Source organism: Lepus europaeus, chromosome 17, assembly GCF_033115175.1.
Source record: "Lepus europaeus isolate LE1 chromosome 17, mLepTim1.pri, whole genome shotgun sequence".
Taxonomy (NCBI): Eukaryota; Metazoa; Chordata; class Mammalia; order Lagomorpha; family Leporidae; genus Lepus; species Lepus europaeus.
Window position 1 is genome coordinate 62,535,031 of NC_084843.1, and position 18,415 is coordinate 62,553,445.

Genomic DNA, 18,415 nt, shown 5'->3' on the forward strand with positions numbered 1-18,415 from the left:
TGTCATCAACATCTTTGATACATAATCTCAAATTAAATTTGTATAAAAGTAGTATCTTTATAACACTGGTCTATGAATTATAATTGGAAAAATATGGCAAGTTTAGAGTTCAAAGTAAAACTTGTTGTATGGAAAAAATTCAAACTACAGATAAATGACTGGAAATAAATTTTATAACAATTTTTAAACTAAATGAACTGGATGATTCTCAAATTAACTTTGCCAAATGAAAAATGATCATGAAAGGGGCCAGCGCTGTGGCATAGTGGGTAAAGCTGATGCCTGCAGTGCCAGCACTCCATATGGGCGCCGGTTCTAGTCCTGGCTGCTCCACTTCTGATTCAGCTCTCTGCTTTCCCTATAGAAGACTCAAGTCCTTGGGTCCCTGCACCCAAGTGGGAGACCTGGAAGAAGCTCCTGGCTTTGGACTGGCTCAGCTCTGGCCATTGTGGCCTTTCGGGGAGTGAACCAGAGGATGGAAGACCTCTGACTCTCTCTGCCTCTGCCTTTCAAATTAATTAATTAATCAATCAATCAATTAATTTTTTAAAAGATCATGAAAATAAGACACACAGAGAGAGAGAGGACTACCCAGAGTTGGGTGACAGGAATAAGAAAGGCATAAGAAAACTTTGGGGGCTAATACATATGTTCATTATCTAGACTGTCATATGGTTTCACAGATGCATAGGTTTCAAAACTTAAAATTTTATGCCTTAAATATATATACTTTGGTATTTGTCAGTTTACCTGAGTAAAGCTATTAGATGAAAAGCTCATTAAGGAGCCCATGCTGTAGAGTAACAGGTAAAGCTGCCATCTGCAGTGCCAGCATCCCACATGGGGGCCAGTTTGAGATCCGACCGCTTTACTTTTGATCCAGATTTCCAGTGGAGGATGGCCCAAGTCCTTGAGTCCCTGCACCTGTGTAGGAGACCTGGAAGAAGCTCCTGGTTCCTGTCTTCAGATAGGCCCAGCTCTGGCCATTGCAGCCATTTGGAGAGTGAGCCAGCAGATGGAAGTCCGTCCTCCCTCCCTCCCTCCCTCCTTCCACCCTCCTTCCTTCCTTCCTTCCTCTCTCTCTGCCTCTTTGTAACTCTTCCTTTCAATTAAATAATCTTTAAAAAAGCAAATTAAACAATATTAAAGAAAAACTATAATACTAAAAATCACTCACAACATACAATTTCTACCATAATTACTGTATTTCATAATTGAAAGATGTAAACTTTTCCAGGTTTTAACATCTCTGGGAAATATAGTACAATGAGACTATTTCATCTAAGCACTATCATACAATACGTAGTCCTTTGCATCTGCCTTCTTTCACTCAGCATACTGCCCCCCCCCGCCCCCAGGCAGAGTGGACAGTGAGAGAGAGAGAGACAGAGAGAAAGGTCTTCCTTTGCCGTTGGTTCACCCCCCAATGGCTGCTGCAGCCGGCGCGCTGCGGCTGGCGCACGGCACTGACCCGAAGCCAGGAGCCAGGTGCTTCTCCTGATCTCCCATGGGGTGCAGGGCCCAAGCACTTGGGCCATCCTCCACTGCACTCCCGGGCCACAGCAGAGAGCTGGCCTGGAAGAGGGGCAACCAGGACAGAATTCGGCGCCCTGACCAGGACTAGAACCCGGTGTGCTGGTGCCGCAGGCAGAAGATTAGCCTATTAAGCCACGGTGCCAGCCAACATACTGTTCTTGCTACTGCTGTAGCAGGCCTCAGTGGTTCATTCTTTTTTTTTTTTTTTTTTATTTGAAAGTCAGTTACACAGAGAGAGAAGGAGAGGCAGAGAGAGAGAGAGAGAGAGGTCCTCCATCCGCCGGCTCACATCCCAATTGGCCACAATGGCTGGAGCCATGCCGATACAAAGCCAAGAGCCAGGAGCCTCCTCTGAGTCCCCCACGCGGGCGCAGGGGCCCAAGGACTTGAGCCACCTTCTACTGCTTTCCCAGGCCATAGCAGAGAGCCGGATCGGAAGTGGAGCAGCCGGGACTCGAACCGGCCCCCACATGGGATGCCGGCACTGCAGGCAGTAACCTCACCCACTATGCCACAATGCCGGCCCTGGTTCATTCATTTTTTAAAAAAAGTTTTATTGATATACAATTTATATTCCATAAAATTCACCCATGTAAAGTACACAATTCAGTATCTGAGAGTATTACAGTATTAGTGGTTCATTTCTTTTCATTGCTAAATAGCATTACCTTTTGTTCCTCCATTCACCAGTTGCAAACATTTGGGTTGTGTGTTTTTTGTGCTGTGAAATTCACATACATGTCTTTTGTGTGAATGCTGGATTTAAAAAAAATTTTTTTTAATTTATTTGACAGGTAAAGTTATAGACAGTGAGAGAGAGAGACAGAGAGAAAGGTCTTCCTTCTGTTGGTTTACTCCCCAAATGGCCACTATGGCCGGTGCTGCGCCGATCCGAAGCCAGGAGCCAGGTGCTTCTCCTGGTCTCCCATGCGGGTGCAGGGCCCAAGCACTTGGGCCATCCTCCACTGCCCTCCTGGGCCACAGCAGAGAGCTGGACTGGAAGAGAAGCAACCGGGACTAGAACCCGGCACCCATAAGGGATGCCGGTGCCGCAGGCGGAGGATTAACCAAGTGAGCCACGGCACCGGCCCCCTGAATGCTGGTTTTAATTTGTCCTGAGTAGGTTCCTAGGAATGGTTTGATGGTTGCACAGAATTTTATATTTAATAAATATAGCAAATAAAACTAATACTTGTCCTAATAAGAATCGGGAGTAGAATACTAAAGCTTCTACATATTGTTATAAAACTGTCTTTTCAATTCTGTTCATTTTTCATTCAAGTATTATGAGGTTACTGTATATATTCATAATTGTTCTGTGTTCCTGATGAACTGACCCTTTAATCATTATTACATGCCAGTCTGTCTTCAGTAATATTTCTTGTCTTGAAGTCTATTTTATCTGATAGTAACATAATCACTCAGCTCTGTTATATTTTCTGTTTGCTTAGTACAAGTAGTCTTCAAAAAGTTCATTGAAATGTGTGTTATGAAAAAAAAAACTACATATGGATTTCAAATTTTGGGAGGACCAAAATAAATTTAATTCCATTTTCCATAGACTTTCTGAAGTATCCTTGTATCCTTTTTTAAAAAAATTTTTTATTTCAACCTATTTGTGTCTTTGGATCTGAGGTATGTCAATTTTAGACAGAATATAGTTGAAGCTTCATTTTTAAATACAGTCTCAGAATCTGTATACTTACTGTGGTGTTTAGATCACCTACATATATAATGTTATTGTTGAAATACTTAGATTTATGTTTGCCACCCTGCTATTTGTTTTCTGATGTCTTCTTTCTGACTGCCTTATTTTATGTTAAATATTTCTGATGTCCCATTTAAATCCTTTGTTGATATATACATACCCATACATAGATGTATATATATGTATATACACACACAATTTTCTTAATGGTTACTTTAGAGAATATAATAGGCATCCTAACTAATCATGATCTATTTCACATTAATACTAACTTAATTCTGATAAAACATAAAAATATAGGGACTTTACACAGAAGAAAAACACACCAACTGTTTTTTTAATGGGCAAAGTACATGAAGTGACAATTCACAAATACATGATAGTGGACAATAAATGTAAGAAGATACATTTAGCCTTATTTATTAATCAAAGAATTACAAATTTTAAACAATAACTATATCCCAGTATACAAACTACTTCTATTTTGTACATGTGTGATTTTTTCCCCCAACTTTTTTCTTGTTCTTATTTTTCAAAATGTTCTACCCACTATTCTAATTATCAGTTGCAAAAATCCTTATGCTAAGGATATAAATAAATATTCATATAAAGGGTAAATTAGGATGATACCATTTATGCATTTTTTTCTTACCTTTTCATAAACCGTGCTGTCTAGGTAAGGATAAACATGAAAAGCTCCCCGAATTCTCTTCACACCTGGATACAGCAATGGGACCATATTAACATAAGCCACACCATGAAACGAAGGCTGACTTTCATCCTCAATCTAAAGGAATGAAACCACAACATTGTTAGTGAAATAAAGCAGTAAAGCATACGATATGGAGCTCTTCGGGTCAGCACTGTGGCACAGTGGGTTGTCACTGCTTGCAATGCTGGCATTCCATTTGGGCACTGGTTTGTGTCCCAGCTGCTCTACTTCCAATCCAGCTCCCTACTAATGCACCTGGGGAGGCAGCAGAAGATGGCCCAAGTCCTTGGGCCCCTGAACCCATGTGGGAGACCAGGAAGAAGCTCCTGGCTCCTGACTTCAACCTGGCCCAGCACTGGTCATCACAGACATTCAGAAAGTGAATCTCTCTCTCTGTAACTCTGCTTTTCAGATAAATAAATAAATCTTTAAAAAATATTTATTTATTGGCCGGCGCCGTGGCTCAACAGGCTAATCCTCCGCCTAGCGGCGCTGGCACACCAGGTTCTAGTCCCGGTCTGGGCGCCGGATTCTGTCCTGGTTGCCCCTCTTCCAGGCCAACTCTCTGCTATGGCCCAGGAAGGCAGTGGAGGATGGCCCAAGAGCTTGGGCCCTGTACCCCATGGGAGACCAGGAGAAGCACCTGGCTCCTGGCTTCGGATCAGCGCGGTGCGCTGGCTGCAGCGCGCCGGCCACGGCGGCCATTGGAGGGTGAACCAACAGCAAAAAGGAAGACCTTTCTCTCTGTCTCTCTCTCACTGTCCACTCTGCCTGTCAAAAAAAAATTTTTTTTTATTTATTTGAAAGGCAGAGTTATAGAGAGGCAGAGGCTGAGAGAAAGGTCTTCCATCCACTGGTTCACTCCCCAGGTGGGCTGGACTGCGCTGATCCGAAGTCAAGAGCCAGGAGCTTTCTCTGAGTCTCCTACATGGGTGCAGGAACCCAAGCATTTGGGCCATCTTCCATTGCTTTCCCAGGTCATAGCAGAGAGCTGGATCAGAACTGGAGCAGCCCGGACTCAAACCATCACCCATATGGGATGCTGGCACTGCAGGTGGCAGCTTTACCCATTACACCACACTGCTGGCCCCAATAAATAAATCTTAAAAAAAAAAAAAAAAAAAAGTGGAGCTTTGACTCAGCACTTCAAAGATGCAGTTTTAGAAACTAATTCTTCAACTTCACTAATTATGTGACTTTTGATAGACATTTTTGGCTTTGCTTTCTTTTCCTTTTCTTTTTTGACAGGCAGAGTGGACAGTGAGAGAGAGAGACAGAGAGAAAGGTCTTCCTTTGCCGTTGGTTCACCCTCCAATGGCCGCTGCGGCCAGCGCATCGTGCTGATCCGAAGCCAGGAGCCAGGTGCTTCTCCTGGTCTCCCATGGGGTGCAGGGCCCAAGCACTTGGGCCATCCTCCACTGCCTTCCCGGACCATAGCAGAGAGCTGGCCTGGAAGAGGGGCAACCGGGATAGAATCCGGTGCCCCAACCGGGACTAGAACCCAGTGTGCCGGCGCCGCAAGGCGGAGGATTAGCCTGTTAAGCCACGGCGCCGGCCTTGCTTTCTTTTTTCTTTAAAATGAGTTTAATAATATCATGATCAATGAAATAATGCGTATACATAGTGTTAATGAAGAGTAAATGGAGTAATTGAACCAATACATACTCAAATTAACTGATAACAGATTTATCAACCAAAATGTTAATTTTACCATGTTGCTTCTTGGGAGAAAGTGAAGCTTTATAAAGATTTTTTTTTTTAAAGTAACATTAATTAAAACTTAAAACTTAAAAACTGGCTTTTTTTTTTTTTTTTTTTTTTTTTTTGACAGGCGGAGTGGACAGTGAGAGAGAGAGAGACAGAGAGAAAAGTCTTCCTTTTGCTGTTGGTTCACCCTCCAATGGCCGGCGTACCGCGCTAATCCGAAGCCAGGAGCCAGGTGCTTCTCCTGGTCTCCCATGGGGTGCAGGGCCCAAGGATCTGGGCCATCCTCCACTGCACTCCCGGGCCATAGCAGAGAGCTGGCCTGGAAGAGGGGCAACCGGGACAGAATCCAGTGCCCCAACTGGGACTAGAACCTGGTGTGCCGGCGCCACTAGGCGGAGGATTAGCCTAGTGAGCCATGGCGCCGGCTCTGAGGATTAGCCTATTGAGCCGCGGCGCCGGCCAAAAACTGGCTTTCAATGTTAGTACACAGACTTAAAAACTGGCTTTCAATGTTAGTACACAGACTTATATGAGTGGCCTTACAAATCATCTGATCAGTGATGACAACTAGGTTTTCTCTCTCTCTCTTTTTTTAAGATTTTATTTATTTATTTGAGAGGTAGAGTTACAAACAGGGAGAGGGAGAGACAGAGAGAAAGGTCTTCCTTCCGTTGGTTCACTCCACAAATAGCACAATGGCTGGAGCTGCACCGATCTGAAGCCAGGAGCCTGGTGCCTCTTCCTGGTCTCCCATGCAGGTGCAGGGGCCCAATCACTTGGGCCATCTTCTGCTGCTTTCCCAGGCCACAGCAGAGAGCTGGATTGGAAGAGGAGCAGCCGGGACTAGAACCAGTGCCCATATGGGATGTCGGCACCACAGGCAGAGGATTAACCTACTGTGCCACAGTGCCTGCCCTGACAACTAGGTTTTCATGTAGGCCTAAATTCTCATCAGTTATGGGAGGGTTTTAGCATGCTTTGTTGAAAACAGTTCTGTGTATTTATCTGGGTTCAGGAGGGATAAAGAATATGCCATGGATAAAGAAGGACAAGGGACAATCTCCTATCAAGTACTTTCTACACCTGATCTAAATTCTCACTGCAAAGAGAAAAAACACATACATCATTTTTAATCATTGTATGATTTGCCATAGAAAAATTTTATATGGAAAAACTCATCTTGCTGAAGAAAACACATGTAATTGTAAGATTAAAAGTAACCTTTGGGCTGGTGCCGTGGCTCAGTAGGCTAATCCTCCGCCTAGCGGCGCTGGCACCCCGGGTTCTAGCCCCAGTCGGGGCGCTGGATTCTGTCCCGGTTGCCCCTCTTCCAGGCCAGCTCTCTGCTGTGGCCAGGGAGTGCAGTGGAGGATGGCCCAAGTGCTTGGGCCCTGCACCCCATGGGAGATCAGGAGAAGCACCTGGCTCCTGCCAACGGATCAGCGCGATGCACCGGCCGCAACGCGCCTGCTGCGGCGGCCATTGGAGGGTGAACCAACGGCAAAGGAAGACCTTTCTCTCTGTCTCTCTCTCACTGTCCACTCTGCCTGTAAAAAAAAAAAAAAAGTAACCTTTGATTTTGCTTATTAGAATAATAGTTAGAAACCTGATTTTGAAGAGGAAAGAAGGCCGCAACCAGAGACAAATGAAGGACAGTGGGACCCCGGACATAGCCTTGAAGAGTGGCTACATGCTACTATCCAGTGAAGCTGCTGCCCATGGTTATCCTGCCTAGGGAGGAAAAATGTCCTAATCTCTGCTTTCTGTAACTCCAGTCATAAATCTGTCTTATAAATCTGCCCTAGCTATCTCTTTTTATAAACATACTGGACCAAACCAGCACCGGAAGTGTGGTCTCAAGTCACATGGACTAGTTCCCCACCAATGGTCCTAAGTCATGTAGGCTGCAATTGAAACCCACAAAAGCTGAGACGGTTAAGGAGTGATGCTGATGAACCTATAGATATTGTAAGAAACCTGGATTTGATGCTCAGTCTCAGGAATGCTTCCCACTGAGCCCATGGTGTTAATAAACTGTTTCTAATCCTCCATTCAGCCTCTGGTGCATGTTTGAACTAAGGAAATTTCCCCACTCCAGGTTACTGTAACAATTTAAAAGTCCTATATTCATGTGATAACATTAAGTGCTTTATAAAACTAAAGAACGTTAACCTGGGGCCGAAGCTGTGGCATAGCAGGTAAAGCCACCACCTGCAATGCTGGCATTCCATATGGGTGCCGGTTTGAGTTCAGGCTGCTCCCCTTCCGATCCAGCTTCCTGCAATGGCCTGGGAAAGCAGTAGATAGCCCAAGTCCTTGGGCCCCTGCACCTGCATGGGATACCCAGAAGAAGCTCCTGGCTCCTGGCTTCAGATCAGCACAGCTCGGCCGTGGCGGCCAATTGGGGGAGTAAACCATTGGATGGAAGATCTCTCTCTCTCTCTCTCTCTCTCTCTCTCTGTCTTTCCTTCTCTCTCTGTGTAACTCTTTCAAGTAAATAGATAAATCTTAAAAAAAAAAGTTAACTAATATATATTACATGATACAAAGAGGGGAAATGGTTATGGTGGTAATATTTTGTTAAACAAAAAAGCCTATTTTAAAATCAAATAATTTAATTTAGATATCTGTTATATGCCAGGCATCATGCTAGGTACTACATAGGACACAAAGCAGTCTACCAGCTGACCTTTAGCTTCAGAGACTTTATAAACAAGCAGAAGATAGCAGACAATAGAAAACATGTTCTCTGCACATCAACGCTAAATATTTTTAGAATAATAGTACACCTGTGAACTGTGTTATTGTATTGTGTTAATTAGCAGGGTAAAACATCTTAAGTAGGTAAGTATAAAAGAAATTCATAAAAATGTATTAGGTTGAGCCATATTACAAATATTTGGTCACTTTTTACCTAGAAAAATTGCTAATTCACAAAATTTCCCCTGTGACAAAACTATAATGAAAGGCTAATGGGAAACAGGATATGTGGGAATAAAGCCTAAACAATTATAGTAAACAATAAGGAACAAGGGTGGCCAATATCCTCATTTTCCCAGAAGACAGGGGTCTCCTGGATATGAGATTTTCAGGACTAACAGCAAGAAAGTTAGGATGAGCTGGTCACTTTGGGGAGAACAGCCATATCAGTCCACATTATCCTTTGGAATCAGAATCAGAATAACAGGTTGAGTCTGATCTAGAATCTCTTACATAAATACTTTTGAGTGAATATACTTACCTTATCCAATTTGCCAGCCTTCCCTTTGGGTGCAGTAACTAGAGGAACTCTTGTGATCTCTACAGGCCAAAGCCGGCAATCACCAATTCGTTTCTGGAAACTGCAAATCAAGAATCAGCTTATTGGTATCTTATGCAAAAACAGTGTCACATAATTTAGGTTAAAAATATTTCTTTCTTTTATAAAGTAATGGAATAGTCATATTTATAAAATTTTATTGGGGCTGGTGCTGTGGTGTAGCGGGGTAAAGCCGCTGCCTGCAGTAGCAGCATCCCATATGGGCGCCAGTTCAAGTCCCAGCTGCTCCACTTCTGATCCAGCTCTCTGCTATGGCCGGGGATAGCAGTGGAAGATGGCCCAGGTCCTTGGGCCCCTGCACCAGCGTGGGAGATCCGGAAGAAGCTCCTGGCTCCTGGCTTTGGATCAGCGCAGTTCTGGCCATTGCAGCCAATTGGGAGACCTCTCTCTCTCTGCCTCTCCTCTCTCTGTGTAACTCTGACTCTCAAGTAAAAAATAAATAAATCTTAAAAAAAAAATACAAACATAGCCTTTAAACCATAAATTTCACTTCTAGTGATTTATTCTAAAAAAAAAATTTTCAAATTGTATATAATGTTTATTTCTAAAATGGGGCTTTTAGTTTCAGTTCTGACATAGGTTTCAAATAGTCTCTCTTACACTGATAACCAGAAAAAAGCTGGTCAAATTGAAAAATCATCAACTTTGCTTAGATTCATCAGAGAACTGAAGTCACAGGGCAAACTGCCACCCTGAAATTTGGAGAGAAAGGCAAAGACAGAGGACCACAGCAGAAATCAGCTTACTGAGAACACAAGCCATGGAGGCCAATAACTGGTAGAAAAAACTTAAAAGGAATTTTGACAAACTGCTGACTGTGGACTAGGTGCCAAGGACTTTTTGTGGGGTTTAAATCCAAGAGTTTGAAAGAAAAGGGGGTCAGTGCTGTGGCACAGCAGGTTAAAGCCCCAGCCTGAAGCGCCGGCATCCTATACGGGAGCCGGTTCTAGTCCTGGCTGCTCCTCTTCCGATCCAGCTCTCTGCTGTGGCCTGGGAAAGCAGCAGAAAATGGCCCAAGTGATTGAGCCCCTGCACCTGCGTTGGATACCCGGAAGAAGCACCTGGCTCCTGGCTTCAGATCGGTTCAGCTCTGGCCATTGCGGTCATTTGGGGAGTGAACCAGCGGAATGAAAGACCTCTCTCCTCTCTCTCTGCCTCTTCTTCTCTCTCTGTGTAACTCTGAATTTCAAATACATAAAGTAATTCTTTAAAAAAAAGAAGGAAAGGCCACCACAAAACACACCAAACACTGGAATTTAGGGAAAGGGCGGGGGAAACCCGACAGGCTGCCTCCCCGTGCAGGAGAGAACAGCAGCCTGCACTGAGAGAACAGGTCTCATACAGCTTTGCAGAGGTAAGGAAGTGGGAGCAGCAAATCCCATTGGGGTGGGGGTGGAGCTGATGCTTGTGATTGGGCCATCTGGTCACCTGACTTCTAGTAGTTCAGCTGGGCTTAGGAAGACTGTACCATTTTACTAACAGAGCTCCCCCAGGTTCTCAAGGGGGAAAAAGGGAGAGAAATGCCCTCATGTTTCAGGCAGAGAGAGGGGAAAAGTAATCATCTCAAAATATACCCAGAATATTCCCCATAACAAAGGCCTGACCTTTAAATATTTGAGAGCCTTATCTGGTTTAGGTGGGAAAAGCCATTAGACAACTCCAGCTCTGCCTAGCTTTCCTGCCTAAATAAGGAGACAGAAAAGAAGACATGAAACATTTTTTTTTTAAGATTTATTTATTTATTTGAGAGTCAGAGTTACAGACAGAGAGAGGGAGATTTAGAGAGGTGTTTGGTCTACTAGTTCACTCCCAAAATGGCCACAACAGCCGGAAATGGACCGGTTTGAAGCCAGGAGCCAGGAGCTTTCCTCCAGATCTCCCACATAAGTATAGGGGCCCATGCACTTGGGCCATCTTCCACTGCTTTTCCAGGTCATAAGCAGAGAGCTGGTTCAGAAGAAGAGCAGCCACGACACAAACCAGCATCCATATGGAATACCAGCGCCCACAAGGGATACTAGTATCCACATGGGATGCCGGCACCACAGGCGGAGTCTTCACTTACTAAGCCACAGCACTCGCCCCTACAATGAAACATTTCTAAAAGTCAAAGCCCAGGAACTCAAACACAAAACACGGAGACATAATCACAGGATTATAGGACACTTTCCCTACCCAACAATTTACCATTACAAGACAAGGATTTAATTTAGTAACAGTGGATTACAACTGATGGCCACAAAACATAGACTCTGTTTAAGGAGATCTCAAAGACAACAGGGATGGTGGGGCAAAAGAAACAAAAGTCTCTGGAATTTATTACCACACCAGCCCAGCTCCTAACCAGATTAACATAAAACCTCACATGTAAAACCCTAATTACCTCACTTCCTATTATCAAACATAATGTCCAGCTTTCAATAAAAAGTTACAAACAACACTAAACAGTAAGGAGAAACAGTCTGAAGAGACAAAATTAGCATAATACCTATACTCAAATATGACACAAATTTTGAAATTATCAGATAGGGAATTTAAAATAACTATTATAAATAAGTTAAGCCCTTTAATGGAAAGAATAGACAACTAGCAAAAACAGATGGGTACTGTGAGTTAAAAGATGGAAAATCTAAGAAAGAATCAAAAGGGACTCCTAGAAATCAAAAACACAAATGAGGGGTGGGCGTTTAGCCTAGCAGTTAAGATGGTTAAATGTCCAACACACATATCAGAAAGCCTTAGTTAGAGTCCTGGTTCCTGCTCCTGACTCCAACTTCCTGCCAATGCAGACCCTGGAAGGCAGCAGATGATGACTCAAGTAACTGAGTCCCTGCCATGCATGTGGGAAACTTGGACTGAGTTCCTAACTTTCAGCTTTGGCTTAGCGCAGTCCTGCTCACTGCGGATTTGGGACATGAACCAGCACATGGGCACTCTTTCCTTCTGTTTCTCCTTCTTCCCCTTCTCTCCCTGCTCCTACCCTCCCTTGCACTCCCCTCTTGCTTATCTCGCTCCTGCTCACACAAATAAGTAAACAAAAAAATCTTAAAACCACCAATGAAACTGAAGATTTTATTTCCTGTGGTTATAGAATAGGCTAGACATGTCTGAGGAAGGAATCAGTGGGCTTGAAGATATAGTAATAGAAACTTCCCAAACTGAAATATAAAAGGAAAAAATGGAAAAAAATCATAACAGAATATGTAAGAACCATGAAACAATTACAAAAGATGACAGGCATAATAAGAATACTAGAAGCAGAAAGGAGGGAAAGGAGGGAAAAAAGGAGGGAATGGAGCAGAAGAAAATAAGTAATATTGTCTGAGAATTTCCCCCAAATTAATTACAGACACCAAACCACAGATTCAGGAATCTCAGAGAACACCAAGCAGAATAAATACCAAAAAGCCTATACTTAGGCCTCTGATAGTCAAACTGCAGGACAGCAAAGACAAAGACAATCTCAAAAGAAACCAGGGAGTAGGAAAAGCCTTATCTATAAAGGAGCAAGGATAAGAATTACATTGAACTTCTTTTCTGAAACCATGTAGGTAAGAAGATAGTGAAGCAAAGTATTTATTTAAAGTTTTGAAAGAAAAAAAAATCCACCAACCTAGAATTCTGTATCTAAGGGAATTATCCTTCAAAAGTGAAAGAGAACAAAACCTTTGCCAGACAAATAAAAATGGAGAGAGTTTATGGCCAGTATACCTGTCTGCCAAGAAATGCAAAATGTTCCTTCCAGAAAAGGAAAAAATTATGGGTCAGAAATTCGGATCTATATAACTAAAGGAAGAGATCAGAAAATGTCATAAATTAAAACAAATTTTAAAATGTTTTTCAAGGAGCCGTTGCTGTGGCATAGTAGGGCCACTTGCAGGGCCAGCATTCCATATGGGCACCAGTTCAAGTCCCAGCTCCTCTTCTGATTCAGCTCCCTGCTGATGGCCTGGGAAAGCAGAGGAAGATGGCCCAAGTCCTTGGGCTCCCGCACCCCTGTGGGAGACCTAGAAGAAGCTCGTGGCTCCTGGCTTTGAACCAGCCCAGCTCTGGCCATTGCAGCCATTTGGGAAGTGAACCAGGGGATGAAAGACCCCCTCTCTATGTCTCTAACTCTGCCTCTCAAATAAAGAAATAAATCTTTTTAAAAAATGTTTTCTTTATGATTTATTATTTATTTGAAAGAGAGTGAGAGAAAGGGAGACAGAAAGAAAGAGAGAGAGAGAGAGAGAGAGAGATCTCCCACTTGCTGGTTCACTCCCCAAGTGGTTGCAAAGGCCAGGGCTAGGCCAGGCAGAAGCCAGGAGTCAGGAACTCCACCCAGAACTCCTACACGGGTGGCAGGTGCCCAACACTTGGGCCATCATCTTCTCCTGTCTCAAGCACATTAGCAGGGCGCTGGATCAGAAGCCAGAACAGCTGATTTGGGATGCCAGTGTCTGCAGCTTAACTTGCTGCATTACAACTACAGCCCCTGTTTTATTCTTAACTGATCTAATAGGTAACTATTTGTCCACAATACTAGCAAAATTTATCTGCACTAACATATTAGCAAGTAAAATCCACAATGTGGAGTTCATTTTATGGTGCAATGAGTTAATCAGCTGCTGGAAAACCCCAGGTCCCATGTCGGAGTGTCTGAGATGGAGCTGTCTCCACTTTCAATCCAGCTTCCTGCTAATGTACACCCTGGGAGCAGCAGATATGGAGGAAGTATTTGGGTCCCTGACGCCTATGTGGAAGATCTGAATAGAGCTCCTGGTTCTTAGATGTGGCCTGGCCAAGCCCCAGCTGTTGAAGGCATTTGGAGAGTGAACCAGCAGGTAGAAGATTCTCTCTCTCTCTCTCTATTGCTCTTTCAAATAAATATAAAAAAGTTTTCAATTTAAATTTAAAAATCCAGCAATATATAAAAAGAATTATCCGAGAGATAGTAAGAATTCTTTAAAATATCTGCCTAATATTTTAAATAAATCTAAAACCTGGGGGGACAAACCCAGTCCGTTTTTTTAAGTCAAAACTGTTCCTTCAGATTATACAATATCTGTGATCCTCTATCTCTCATCTCTCCTTAATCACCAAGTCACGGTGACAGAAAATGATAGTTACCTACATGACAACAAGTGTCTTGTTCTTTAGTAATTAAATCCTGATCTGGTCTGAGTGACAATGTGTCCAACTGAAACAATTGATTTTCTAGCCTTTCTGGTATCTATCTAGAGTCAATGAAATATAATAAAGGTTATAAGGTTCTAGGAAGATTCTATATGAGAGGCTAGGACAGCCAGCATGTGCCTGTTTTTATCCATAACCACTCTCCTCTTTTTTTTTTTTTTTAAGATCTATTTATGTATTAGGCAGAGTTACAGAGAGACAGAGGTAAAGAGAAAGATCTTCCATCCAGTGGTTCACTCCCCAAATGGCCACAATAACCAGAGCAGGGCTGATCCGAAGCCAAGAGCCTGGAGCTTCTTTCGGGTCTCTCATGTGGGTGCAGGGGTCCAAGGACTTGGGCCACTTTCCACTGCTTTCCCAGGCTATCAGCAAGGAGCTGGATCAGAAGTGGAGCAGCAGGGACTTGAACCATTTGGGATGCCAGCACTGCAGAGGGCAGCTTTATCAGCTATACCACAGCACCAGATTGAGCCACTCTCTTCTTTTAACTTCCTGCCAGGAATGTGAATATGTAGGCTGGAGTTCTAGCAGTCATATTGAGCCATGAAACAATCTGTGGATGAAAGGTACATATTAAAGAAGGCAGACTTCAAAGAAAGATTGCCTCTGGATATCTGATGACACTGTAGAGACACCATACATACCAGCTCTGAACTACTTTTTTTTTTTTTTTTAATAAAAAAGACAAGTAAAAATACATCTTGGTTAAGCTACCATCAGTAGACATCTCTGTTACGAGAAGATGAACACAATGTATGAGGGATACAGATGTGGTGGAAAAGAGTCCAATTGCCCTAATTCAAATATAAATGTACCCACTTATGTTCTTCATTTGTTAGACATATTCCTTTCCTCTTACCTGACCACTGCAGGAGGATCAAGGTAGCAGCGACTTTCCAAGTCCCAAATAATTCTTTTCTTAATGCACTCTGCTTGGTTCCTAAATTCCCTGTCCTGTAAAATGAGACGGAGACTTCTGTGGGTGCTTTGGTTTCACCCTGCCCAATCTTTGGGGCATTGTTTAAAGATTTATTTATTTTATTAGAAAGAGTGGAAGACAGAGAGAGAGAAAGAGAGTGAGAGACACAGAGAGAGAGAGAGAGATGTTGAGAGAGAGAGAGATCTTCTATCCACTGGCTCACTCCCTAAATGGCCAAAACAGCCAGATCTGAGACATCCCAAAACCAGGAGCCAGGAACTCCATCCTGTTCTCCCTTGTGGATGCAGAGGCCCAAATACTTGGGCCATCTTCCACTGCCTTGCCAGGCACCTTAGCAGGGAGAAGCATTGAATGCTGGGGAGTTGGACTTGAAACAGCACTCCGATATGGGATGCCAGAGTCACAATTGGGATCTTAACCTGCTGTGCCAGACACCAGTACTTAGGGTGTTCTTTTATATATTTGGTCACAATACTATTATTATTACTATGACTACTATTGCAGTTATTAGCATTACCCTAAAATTCCAGGTACTTTATTAGTAAAGTACATAAGTTACTTATGTAATCCTTAAATCAATCTGGTACTAAGCACCAAATATTCACTTGCATAACCTCAGTGATTCTTAACCTTGGATGAATATGAAAATGATCTGGGAGCTCTGGGGAAAAAAAAATCAACATCTGGGAATTAGCATTTTTTTAAAAGTAAAATTATATATACTTCTTCGTTAAGGCTTTGCTATTTTTATTGTTTTAAAGATTACCATATGATTCATTTTTTTAAGATTTATTTATTTTTTGAAATGTAGAGTTATGGAGAGGCAGAGGCAGAGAGACAGGTCTTCCATCCACTGCTTCACTCCCTAGATGGCCGCAATGGCTGGAGCTGAACCAATCCAAAGCCAGGAGCCAGGTGCTTTCTCCGGGTCTCCCAAATGGGTTCAGGGGCCCAAGGACTTGGGCCATCTTCTGCTGCTTTCCCAGGCCATAGCAGAAAGCAGATCAGAAGTGGAGCAGCTGGGACTTGAATTGGTGTCCATATGGGATGCTGGTACCACAGGCAGCAGCATTAACCACTATGCCACAGGGCCAGCCCCTACCAGGTGATTCTATGGTACAATCACAGTTGAGAGCTAATGACCAAAACTAAAATATAAAATCTAAATATCTAAAATAAAATTTATTCTATAAATTAAAACATAAATCTAAAGTAAGTATGAATTTTCACTAATCATCATTATGAGAAAATATAATGCTAGATGTTTTTCAAATACTATAGCATTATCTCTACTATTTTAAACATTTAGGTCAGATAATGAAAATAATTCCTCAATCCTCCCTTTATAAATTATTTTATTGGATGGTTCCCCTAGTGACTATTAGCTAGTCCAAGAAACATTTGCAACTTTATTTATATCATTTCCTATGTCCTCAACAAACATGTCTTGTGATAAAATGAGTCTAAGAAAGAAGAAAGAAAAGATCAATTTCAAAAACTCTGATGTCTATAATAGGAGACTGGATAATTAAAGTATGTCCATACAATGTCATAACATATAGCAATTACATAAAGAAAGAAAAAGAATGGGAATGTTCTTTATGAAGTACCATGAAACAATCTCTAAGACACACTATAAAGTGAAATAAAGCAAGTTGCATAACAGTGTGCCTAAGTATAAACACCTTTCATTTGTATAAAAAAATGATAGGGAAAGAATACATGTTTGTGTGTGTGTGTTTAAAAAATAAAGCAAATTCCCTTGCTTCCAATATGATTAAGCACCTTATGTACCAAGAATTTTCAAAAAAACAAAATCACTTTATACCATGAGATAAAACAAAAATAGCAGTGCCTTCCTGATAAGTTCTTGTTCTGAAAATAACAAGACTTTGAATAGTACTTGTAAATCTGGACTCCCAAAAGAAAAACAATTTTATTCTTGACTTCTATGCTGCTCTCTGTTTTGTTTTTGTTTTTGTTTTTTTTGACAGGCAGAGTGGACAGTGAGAGAGAGAGACAGAGATAAAGGTCTATCCTTTTCCATTGGTTCACCCTCCAACGGCCGCAGTGGCTGGTGTGCTGCAGCTGGCGCACCGCGCTGATCCGAAGGCAGGAGCCAGGTGCTTCTCCTGGTCTCCCATGGGGTGCAGGACCCAAGCACTTGGGCCATCCTCCACTGCACTCCCTGGCCACAGCAGAGAGCTGGCCTGGAAGAGGGGCAACCAGGACAGAATCCGGCGCCTCGCCCGGGACTAGAACCCGGTGTGCCGGTGCTGCAGGTGGAGGATTAGCCTAGTGAGCCGCGGTGCTGGCCTATGCTGCTCTCTGGAAATAGGGTCTTTAAAATCTGATAATTCTATTTTTTAAAGATTTATTTATTTTTTAAAATGTATACTTAAAGAGAGGCAGAGGCAGAGAGAGAGAGAGATCTTCCATCCGCTGTTCACTCCCCAATAGGCCGCAATGGCCAGAGTTGTGTTGACCTGAAACCAGGAGCCAGGAGCTTCTTCTGGGTCTCCCAAAGAGGGTGCAGGGGCCCAAGGACTTGGGCCATCTTCTACTGCTTTCCCAGGCCATAGCAAAAGCTTGATCAGAAGTAGAGCAGCCAGGATGAGGACTGGTATCCATATGGGATGCTGGCACTTCAGACGGTGGATTTACCAGCCACGCCACAGCGCCAGCCCCTAATTCCATTTTTAACAATTGCAATTTGCCCACCAGGAATAGACTAATGTAATAATTGTGGTAACCTTATTAATTTTGTTTTTTTTTAACTTGTTTTTTATTTGGTGAGCCAGTCAACTGAAAGTCTTGACTCCCTTTCACTATTTGCAAGGAAATGACTTCATTTTCCTAAAGATGCTTCTATCTTTACATATATATTTTTTAAAGGTTTATTTATTTATTTGAAAGTTACACAGAGAGAGAAGGAGAGGCAGAGAGACAGAGGTCTTCCATCTGCTGGTTCACTCCCCAATTGGCCGCAACAGCTGGAGCTTCATTGATCCAAAGCCAGGAGCCAGGAGCTTCTTCTGGGTCTCCCATATGGGTGCAGGGGCCCAAGGACTGGGGCCATTTTCTACTGCTTTCCCAGGCCATAGCAGAGAGCTGGATCAGAAGTAGAGCAGCTGGGACTCAAACCAACACCCATATGGGATGCCGGCACTACAGGAGGCGGCTTTTCCCACTGTACCACAATGCCAGCCTCCATATATTTGTTTTTTTTTTAAAAAATTTGTTAAGTATATAGAGCAGGCATTTAGTCTATCAGTTAAGATGTCTATGTACCACATTGGAGAACCCAGGTTCAATGCC

The 18,415-nt window shown here is 42.8% G+C and overlaps 1 protein-coding gene across 7 annotated transcripts in view; it reads right to left on the reverse strand.

The window, feature by feature from the left end:
• CFAP70 (cilia and flagella associated protein 70) overlaps positions 1 to 18,415 on the reverse strand; it is an 89,505-nt gene that overhangs the window by 48,003 nt on the left and 23,087 nt on the right. For all 7 annotated transcript variants that reach the window (XM_062214700.1, XM_062214703.1, XM_062214704.1 and 4 more), the window contains exons 8-10: positions 15,017 to 15,111; positions 8,905 to 9,004; positions 3,897 to 4,031 (exon numbers count right to left, since the gene is read on the reverse strand). In XM_062214700.1, coding sequence (XP_062070684.1) covers positions 3,897 to 4,031; positions 8,905 to 9,004; positions 15,017 to 15,111 — 330 coding nt within the window. The remainder of the gene's footprint in view (positions 1 to 3,896; positions 4,032 to 8,904; positions 9,005 to 15,016; positions 15,112 to 18,415) is intronic.